The 11,282-nt window shown below is 32.6% G+C and overlaps 1 protein-coding gene across 1 annotated transcript in view; it reads right to left on the bottom strand.

Moving 5' to 3' along the window:
• Nucleotides 1-1,010: 1,010 nt before the first annotated feature.
• LOC127711389 (uncharacterized) overlaps nt 1,011-11,282 on the bottom strand; it is a 35,700-nt gene continuing 25,428 nt past the window's right edge. The window contains exons 5-6 of the mRNA XM_052217426.1: nt 11,053-11,200; nt 1,011-1,588 (exon numbers count right to left, since the gene is read on the bottom strand). Of these exons, the coding sequence (XP_052073386.1) occupies nt 1,397-1,588; nt 11,053-11,200 (340 nt within the window). The 3' untranslated portion in view covers nt 1,011-1,396. The remainder of the gene's footprint in view (nt 1,589-11,052; nt 11,201-11,282) is intronic.

The following is an 11,282-nucleotide window of genomic DNA, read 5'->3' as shown; positions in this document are numbered from 1 at the left end:
TATCTTTTTAATTCAGCAATTCTACGTCTTTCTTAACCATTGCGATAACGACAATGTGGAATATTTAAACGAATTTAAACCGTAACCCTGGGGTAGATCGTATCACACATTGTATATGCTTTTCACACAAATCGTTTTCTCTGCAGAGAGAGAGTGCTTCTTAATTTAATGCCTGATAACTGAACATTTATCGCGACAATCTGCGAAAACATTTGGATATCAACAGACATTCTTCTTAAATCAGAAGCCAATTATTGTTTTATTTGACATATGGTCGAATATGCATGGAAGCAACAAACTGCAATAAACCAGTATCGTATGATATGAAAATTTTGGGGACATGAAAAGCTTTCTATCTTTTTTAAGTTTGAATATTGTTCAGCATATTATGGAAATTACATAATTTCTGTCAATTACATTAATATCTAAAAGCCTTGCTTAAGTCAGGCACGTTATAAATGTACGGTGGGTTTAAACATGATTGTAAGTATTAACCCATCCAGTGATATAACAAAACTGTAAAACTAAATTTAACAATTGTCATACAACTCCCCAGATTGCTAAAAAAAATCTAGAAAAAGAAAAAATTTGAAGTACCAAAGTGTAAATTTAAGAGAAGTCACCATTAAAAAAAAAATTTCAACAACCTATAATAAAATTTTACACTAGGATATTAATCAGTGCATCACCGATCTAATTTGGTTCAAAACATGATTAACAAAAAAAAAAGAAAACTGTCGCAAGCAAAGTCAGATACCTGACTACTTGAGAACAAAATGTCTCTGTATTTCTATACCCTTTTGTTCCATAGGCATGTATTACATATTGCACTTAAATGTATGGATAACACCGTCAATGTTTTTACAAATGAAAACAATATTTACTGTTGTTTCATTTTGAGGCTAAATTGATTTTGAAAGAATTTCATCCTTGAACATATTGGCTGTTTACTTTTAGATAGTGGTGCTGTCCATAGATTTGTTATATATAAATTCGCATGGAAAAATGTATTACTTTTTTCATTTTTATTTTTAAAAATGTAACAATTAACAGCTTTTCAACAATTCTATATCGGAACTATTTTATTAAAAATTTGACCCCTCGCTGGTACCGTAGAATCGGCATAAAGGTCATCAATTAGCCATATTTTGTTTTAAACCAGTTATTTTGTATTCGGAACCAAACTGAATGTTTGCTTTAAAGCACTGTATTATCGTGATATTGTCTGCACAAGATAATGGTCTTTTGTACATGTATATCACAGATGGTTAACATTAATAACCTCTATCATAAATCCAACAAGAACTGGAATGTGTTTATCACAGAGAAATATTCCAACGATTACCTTTAGACAACATTTTGCTGTGTTAGATGTCGACGTTAAGGTTTACAAATTTCATCCATTCCCATAAATCCAATAGATTATGCAGATTAACACAAGAATTGTCGTGCATGACACGGTTGTAGCGCGAGCAGAATTCATATTGCTTTCATCCTTGCTTAAATTATGACGAACTTCTATTCTGTGTTGTATACTGTCAGTTATCACATTATCTTCTGTTGTCGTCTGCGCTGTCGTTGAAGACGTCTGAAATATAGACAAAATAATGCACACAAAGTACACTTACATTTCCGGACGGTATTGTTAGTTGCATTGGTAGTACAAGGTTTGAAAACAAATTCACCGAGCTTATCGCCTGTTTCCTAGCGAGTTAAAATGATACACATATTTTTTTTAAATATTCCTGCAAGCAGAGATTTTATTTCAACACTACAATGTTGATTTCGTTTTTTACTATCAGCATTTGTGTATGTTTATCAAACCAAAAGCAACAGCAAATGACTGTCCGTGAGAAGCACGATGCCAGGAAATCACCGTCTAAGTCATCGTATAAGTTTATTGGTTCAATCGTGTGAAGGAAAATGGACGATTGCAGAAACAATAAGAGTAGACCACACAATATTAATGGTTTTGAAAATCTCACGCATATAAAAAAAAAATAAAATGCTTCGCTGAGCGCAGCTTGATACGACCACAGAGGTCGAACCCTGAACAGTTGGGTCAAGTTTGGACACAATATTCAAGCTTGATACTGTCTGAGGTCAAAAATATAGGTTTCTGACACAAAATAAATGTGGTCAAAGATCTTAAAAAATTGAAATGGGACATTTAATTTACCTAGAATGGTCTGATATCAAAAATCTTACAACAAGGTTAGATTCAGCATATAAAAAACACCAATAATTTAATTCAAGTTGAAATCAAACAAAGTTTAATTTTGGACCCTTCAAACCTTAATATGAACTAATTTGAAAACAGGGCCCAAAATAAAAATCTAAATGCACAATATGATTAAGCAAATCATACAGCCGCAATAATTCAGTTTTTGAAGAAATCAAACAAAGTTTAATTTTGGACCCTTTCGACCTCAATGTAGACCAATTCAAAAATGGGGCCTAATATCCAAAAAAATTATACAAGGTAAGAAATTAAAGACTTAATTAATCCCATCGAAATTGGTTAAAACATTTGTATTTGTTTTCAATTGAAGATTTCTTACTATTGTGCAATACTGTGCTATTTCCTGAACGTTTAGGGCAATGACCCCCAAACTCAATCCCAGCCTTCCCTTTATGGTATGGAACCTTGTAGTACAATTTAAGAGAGATCCATACACTTAAACACAAGTTATTGTCTGGAAACTAGAAACAATGCTTGTTTTTGTCCCCTTTTTTGCCCCTAATTCCTGAACGTTTGGGGCAATTACCCCCAAACTCAATCCCAGCCTTCCCTTTGTAATATGGAACCTTGTGGTACAATTTCAGAGAGATCCATACACTTACATACAAATTATTGTCCGGAAACTACAAACATGCTTTTGTAGTACAATTTTAGAGAGATCCATACACTTAAACACAAGTTATTGTCTGGAAACTAGAAAAATGCTTGTTTTTGGCCCCTTTTTTGCCCCTAATTCCTGAACGCTTGGGGCAATTACCCCCAAACTCAATTCCTTCCCTTTGTGATATGGAGCCTTGTGGTACAATTTCAGAGAGATCCATACACTTACACATAAATTATTGTCCGGAAACTACAAACATGCTTGCTTTTGGCCCCTTTTTGGTCTCTAATTCCTAAACTGTATGTACCATCACCCCCAAAATCAATCCAAACCTTCCTTTTGTGGTATTGAACCTTCTGGTAAAAATTCATAGAGATCCATTCACGTAAACTAAAGTTATTGTCCGGAAACCAAATGTGTCTTCGGACGACAACGACGACGCAGACGACGCAGACGACGACATCATAGCATTATACGACGCAAAAAATTTTTTGCGGTCGTATAAAACTCTGTTCTTGTTTCCTTTCAAATCACTGGTCTAAGAGGAAAGATTTCTATATCGTTATTGTGATCAAGTTATTCAATACAATTCAAAATAAATTAGGATGGTTATTATACCATTATATAAAACCTTCAAAAGTGCACTACAATACCTAGACCGTATTGAAAATGCAGTGGCTCTTTTCACAAATAATCTTACGAATAAAATTACTCATAAGTCTTGGACATTTAAGTATAACTTACGATCAGTTTTAATCTTAAGATTATTTTTGTGAAAAGAGCCGTTGCTCTTAAACAGTTGAATGATCTTGAATGTTAGAGGGTTACTAAAACCATGAAAATTCAAATTCTTTACTGATAATAAATAAAAGTATTATCTCGCATAGAAAGAAATGCTTATAACCATAAATAAAGATGTCAGACAAGTCTCGTTATCAGGTACAACAGGAAGCACCAGGAGAAAAGATCTTCTGTAACATATGTTGTAATATTTACATATATCATTGTTTTCTGGAATTATCAAAACTTATCTATACAATGAATACAACATATTGCAAACGGTTTTAACCTGTTTTACCCAAGTACCTTTCAGGCACATGCTGATGGTTGGTTTAAAACAAAAGGTTCTCAGATCATGGCAAGATAACAATTTATTCTGACTTCTTTGAAAGCATCGAACATTTATCATATCAATAGATCTGTTTCAAACAAGATGAAAATTAGAAAATGCACCTATGGATTGTTGAAGAGTTTTAGGATAACTGTTAGTTCACATTAAATTGGACTAACAAACACAATATGAATTCCTAATATTCATTCTATAATCTCAAAAGAGCGTGTGAATCGAACGGTGATAATCTGAAGATTTATGGTCAACGTTACAAAGGTTAACCGAGTTAACAAAATGTAAACGATTGCAGAATATTGTACGACTTGAAAACAAACTGATATTTATCAATATGTAAAAGAAACTTCCACCGCTAAAAACACAAAAAGTAAATTAATAAACATTATACATCAGAAGCGAATAGAAACAGACCACTTGGATCAAGTAAAACGATGAAAAACGATAAAACATTACTGTCAAACGCCATGCATAATTTGGTACGTTAAGAAGGAACGGACATTAAGAAAGAAGCAACACCCACAAGGAATACGCTTTTTTAAACAAAAAACAGAAAATATAGCCATGGTTTTCTTACTGTGAACCTTAATCACAAATATAACGACTAACATTATCTCTTTCTCCACCCAATCCTCTTAATACTTTCAAAAGTACAAAAAAAAATTAAAATAAAATAAATAGGGGACTAAAAAGAAAGTGCAGTTGTTATTAAATTTATCAATATATATATTTTTACATTTTGTCATACATGTTATATGAAAACTTTTGTAGTTTAAACTAGAGTTTAACAAGTTGAATGACTATGAGCCAATGCTTAGAAATATAAAGGGGGCTTTCTAGGAGACGGAAATTAAAATATACATATTACTTTTTATGTAGGCAAGTCGTCTTAAGCATAGAAAGATATTCGTTATCACGTGAAAGAACGTAACTTCACTATCTTACTATGTTCTTGCATGGAAATGTGACGTCTTTCCAAAATCGTGCAAATTTCACCAAAGAGGAAGTAAATAATATATAACAAGAGGCTGTCAGAGTGACAGCAAACCGGATTCCCTGCAGAGGTCGAACCTTGAACAGTTGGGCAAGTATGGACACTACATTTAAGCTTAACACAGCTCTGAATTTGGATTGTGATTGAATATATGACACAACATAGGTTTGTGACACAAAATAAATGTGGTCAAAGAACTGAAAAATTTGAAATTGGACATTTACCTATTATGATTCAATATCCAAAATCTAAGTACATTGTAAGAATCAGCATACATGTATCAAAGAACCCCAAGAATTCAATTTTTGATGAAATCAAATAAAAGTTTAATTTAGGACCCTTTGGACCTCAATGTGGACCAATTTGATAAAGGAGCCCAAAATCCAAAATCTCTAAATACATGGTTAGATTCAGCATTTCAAAGAACCACATAAACTAATTTGTTGAATCCATCAAAGTGACCCTGATTTGGACCAACTTGAAAACTGGGCCCAAAAAATCTAATATTTAAATACAGGTTTAGATTCCGCATTTGAAAGAACCCTATATATATTTAATTTATGTTGAAATGAAACACAGTTTAATAATATCCATATAATTTCCTGTTCAAAGGGAAATAACTCAAAACAATGATAAACACATAGTTCTCTAAAATTAGATATGATTTAACACTCTAAAATTAGATATTATGTTATATATATATAGATCTATTTTCAAATTATAATCAATAAAATAAGATATGACTTAACTACTAAAACATTGTTAGAATCAGCATATCAAAGAACCCCAAGAATTCAATTTTTGATGAAATTAAACCAAAATCAGAAATCTAAATATATGTTTATTAATAGACAATATAAGCTTAGTTTTTAAAAGAGTTCACTTCATCAAAAAAAAATTATATACATAGAATTCAGAAAATTAATTTATACAGAATAACAAACAAACCTACCACAAAATTCTTCAAACAATTTAACAAAGAAAAGAAAAAAAAATCCAAAATGTCATTTATCATTAACACAATGTCTTTTAAAAATCTATAAAAATTATCTGTAAGTGAAATCAAACTTTATAAAGATTACTAATCATTTCTGTTCAAAGGGAAATAACTCAATCACATTATATGTACCACTTTTAGCTATTGGAAAGGGAAATTACTCAACAACGAGAAAAGCTAAAATCGCGAAAATTGAACTTGACCTTCATTTAGTTACAGGAAACATCATATTTATATTTGAAAAAAAACGTCAAAGCGATTTCATGTTAATGAACGGACACTGTTTGGTAGCCGCCCGCCCGCCGTACATCCCCAAATCAATAACCGATTTTTCCTTCGGAAATCCGGTTAAAAATGCAAATAATTTAGTAAAAGTCATCATGAAGATGTGATATCATCAAAATCAATATATGTTGGAAATAGATTTCACTTAATAATACTTGATATTAAACCATACAATACATACAGCTTGGTATGAAAATCATCATTACTTTGAAAATGTATGAGGACATTGGATAATAGGACATATTCAGGTAAAATGTATGAGGACATTGGATGATAGGACATATTCAGGGTAAAATGTATGAGGACATTGGATGATAGGACATATTCAGGGTAAAATGTATGACGACATTGGACGATAGGGCATATTCAGGGTAAAATGTACGTGGACATTGGATGATAGGACATATTCAGGGTAAAATGTACGAGGACACTGGATGATAGGACATATTCAGGGTAAAATGTATGAGGACATTGGATGACAGGACATATTCAGGGTAAAATGTACGAGGACACTGGATGATAATACATATTCAGGGTAAAATGTATGAGGATATTGGATGATAGGACATATTCTGGTAAAGTGTATGAGGACATTGGATGATAGGACATATTCAGGGTAAAATGTATGACGACATTGGATGATAGGACATATTCAGGGTAAAATGTATGACGACATTGGATGATAGGACATATTCAGGGTAAAATGTATGCATGAGGACATTGGATGATAGGACATATTCAGGGTAAAATGTACGAGGACACTGGATGATAATACATATTCAGGGTAAAATGTACGAGGACATTGGATGATAGGACATAGTCTGGTAAAGTGTATGAGGACATTGGATGATAGGACATATTCAGGGTAAAATGTATGACGACATTGGATGATAGGACATATTCAGGGTAAAATGTATGACGACATTGGATGATAGGACATATTCAGGGTAAAATGTATGCATGAGGACATTGGATGATAGGACATATTCAGGGTAAAATGTACGAGGACACTGGATGATAGGACATATTCAGGGTAAAATGTATGAGGACATTGGATGATAGGACATATTCAGGGTAAAATGTATGACGACATTGGATGATAGGACATATTCAGGGTAAAATGTATGCATGAGGACATTGGATGATAGGACATATTCAGGGTAAAATGTATGAGGACATTGGATGATAGGACATATTCAGGGTAAAATGTATGACGACATTGGACGATAGGACATATTCAGAGTAAAATGTACGTGGACATTGGATGATAGGACATATTCAGGGTAAAATGTACGAGGACACTGGATGATAGGACATATTCAGGGTAAAATGTATGCATGAGGACATTGGATGTTAGGACATATTCAGGGTAAAATGTACGAGGACACTGGATGATAGGACATATTCAGGGTAAAATGTATGAGGACATTGCAATTGGATGATAGGACATATTCAGGGTAAAATGTATGAGGACATTGGATGATAGGACATATTTAGGGTAAAATAAAAAATCCACATATTTATCGTAAGCGTTTTCTTCGAAAATAATTTCAAAAGTTTTACAATATCGTGTTATTTCATGAACAGGCTCATAATTTCTTGTATATTTTTCTATCATTGAAAAAACATAACTCATTGCATAACATGATTTAATTATCTTTAATGCCAAATGTTTTAACACTACTGAAGTTTGAAACTCTGTCATATTCTGTTACAAGATGTATAGCGCTGAAGAGAATGAAGTGCATGCAACTTAAATATTTAGCCACTATATTTCGCAGCTGATGGAGACGTATTCATAGTGATAAGTGTGCAGTCCATCCAATTCGAAGTAGTACATATCAGTGAAGCTTACAAGTCAATAGCCAAAAAACAAAAAGACTATATCTACAAAACAGCACCATGCAGAAGCCCATTTTAACCAGGTGTGAGCTTGGTATCTAACATAACATTTAATTTGATGTTTCTTCTATATACAACCCCCCCCCCCCTGTATCTCTTATAGTTTTAAAGACAGGCACAGTTTTAAAAATCTGCAAAACGGTTAATATGTGAACACAAATAGTTAAGTGCCAATCTGCCTAAGAATCTGGCAGTGGTGAAAACATGACAAACAAAAACCCGCTCAACTTTACATTAATTTAAGTTCAGAATGTATAATGGATCATGAATATAACATTCGTTTCCTTTCCCTGTTCTGGTGATTCAAGATATAATTTGGTTGAAATGCTCTAGAAAATAACAATTAAGGGGAGATAACTCCGAAATTTGCTATCATTCTAACCAAAATTTATCTAGATATTTCTCGAAATACCAGACACGCAGAAACGAAAGACCTACCATTTCTAACTCAGGATGAGGGTACCTTCAAAATAGGGTGGTTAGGTCGGTGGGTTTTTTTCGGCCATGTTTTGATTTTTTTTTCTAAATTGCCCGATTCTTACAAAGACTGGCACTTAATCACATCTTCAATGTTAATAAAACCAGTAAAGAAAGAAGTCTTTTTTATTGAAAATTGTAGGAGAGGTTGATTTTAAAATGATCAAACTTCATCATAAATGTTGGTGAAATTGATTTGTTTTACCACCAGGAAAATCTCTCCAAATGTATACACAAAGTAAGGTACATATCTTAAATGTCAATCAAATATTATAGGAAGTTTGAATTCAAGGCTTTTTTGGTGATTACTATTTGATTTTGTAACTTTTCTTATTTCATATTAGAAATTCAGTGAATAAAAGTAAAGAAACTGTCTCCAGTACTCAAAATATAATAACTGCAAAATATTTGTATAACAATCTTACAAAGATATCTTTAATCTTGTATTGCACTTTCTTTTAAGAATGCTCAAGAAGAGCCACTGATAATTGACAATGCGGTCAAACCACATGCAAATAGAATGACTGAAGTTAATGATATTTACTACTTTTCTCCATATGAATAAATTTAAAATAAAAAAAACCCTAAGTAATCACGAATTAAAATTACACAAAAAAGTAATACACAAGTTAAAACATTTGATTTTATTTCATTACAGTTTTGTATGATGAAAAACATTGCAACATAAATGTTTCAATCTAGATATATGAACTCAACTGTTAAATCATGTCATGGTGGAATGCAAGTTGTGCAATTTTTCTGCTTTTAAATTTTTATGTTGTAAGAAAGCATATATTTCCCTGGTTTAAAAAAAATGAAAGTTATATAACGGTTCAAAACATCCTACTCTTTGAATAAGATAAAATTCCAACGTAAAACCAATATGATTGCAAGCGAACAAGAATTTTAATTTTTTTATCATGTCGTTTTCTGTGTCTTTAATGGCAATATCGTAATAATTGCTGACTGTAGATGTTACAGCGATCTTTTCTCGAATTTTTTGTTTCATTTTGTCATGTTTTGCTTACATCTACGTCATGTGGTCTCTGGTGAGTAGTTGTCTCATTGACAATCATGCGACATATCTTCTTATTATTTTTAGTTTGAACTGAATGCAGTACATATTCAACGAAACCAAACTATCATAATTGTCCAAAACAAGATTTAATATTTAACACGACAGACCTGGATGTTACCGCCACATTCTTATGCTCTATGTTTTATATGTACTTCAACATTATAACGAAACCTATAATGCTTAAAAATCCGGTTGTACTGAGCATTAGAGACGTTTTGAACAAACCAGTTTGAAAACAATTGAAAGGGCATGGGGCGATTTAGAACTAAGCGTATGGTATAGACAGCTTTTTTTATATATATATACTATATGATGACATGTAGATGTCGTCTGGTTATTTCTGTCGCTATTCTTATCCTTTGACTTATATATACCCCGCTTGTTTTAAATATATTGAACTAACGTGTCGTTGATTTCTCTGTAAATTTTACCAAAACAGGAATTTTTGGGTTTCGTCCATTGAACTGTTATTGTTTACAACTTTGTCTTTATCTTTGCATATGGAAAGTGACTCTTTTTCGCAATCTACCACGTCGTCTTATTTTTATAACTTTTAATGTCACCATGTAAAAGTTACAAATACATTGAGTAAATGTCTTGACCGAAGCCACATTTATAAAACTGTCAGATTTCAACACGAGTGTGGAATATTGTGAGCCGTGATATGCCGCCATCTCGCTATACATTATACCAGAACCAGAATGACTTACCATAACAATGTGATAATCATGATTAGGGTCAGGGAGGTTGCTCCGTCTTACCATATGTTTAACAAGAACCAGGATTACTTACCATTACAATGTGTTAATCATGATTAAGGTCATAGAGGTTGCTCCGTCTTACCATATGTTAAACAAGAACCAGAATGACTTACCATTACAATGTGTGAATCATGATTAAAGTCACAGAGGTTGCTCCGACTTACCATAGGTTTAACAAGAACCAGAGTAACTTGCAATTTCAATGTTTGAATCATGATTAAGGTCATAAAGGTTGCTCCGTCTTCCCATAGGTTTAACAAGAACCAGAATGACTTACCAGTAAAATGTGTTAATCATGATTAAGGTCATAGAGGTTGCTCCGTCTCACCATAGGTTTAACAAGAACCAGTATGACTTACCATTACAATGTGTTAATTATGATTAAGGTCACAGAAGTTGATCCGTCTTACTGTATGTTTAACAAGAACCAGTATGACTTACTACTACAATGTATGAATCAAGATTAACGTCACAAAGGTTGCATCGTCTTACCATAGAATGACTTGCCATTACAATGTGTGAATCATGATTAAGGTCACAGAGGTTGCTCTGTCTTACCATAGGTTTAACAAGGACCAGAATGACTTACCATTAAAATGTGTGAATCATGATTAAGGTCACAGAGGTTGCTCCGTCTTACCATAGGTTTAACAAGAATGGGAACCAAACCAGCTGCTTCCTCGTTACACCTTCTCTTTATTTTTGTTTGTATACAGTTTAAAGTTTTCCTAAAATCTCTAAAAATATTAAAAAAATGTAATGATAAGGATTATATGCATATGAAAAATATCTATAGCAAAACAAAATAGAAAAGGTATT

This window comes from Mytilus californianus, unplaced genomic scaffold (genome assembly GCF_021869535.1).
Source record: "Mytilus californianus isolate M0D057914Y unplaced genomic scaffold, xbMytCali1.0.p SCAF_1, whole genome shotgun sequence".
Classification (NCBI taxonomy): Eukaryota; Metazoa; Mollusca; class Bivalvia; order Mytilida; family Mytilidae; genus Mytilus; species Mytilus californianus.
The sequence above is the reverse complement of the archived record's forward strand: the minus strand, read 5'-3'. Positions and strand labels throughout refer to the sequence as shown.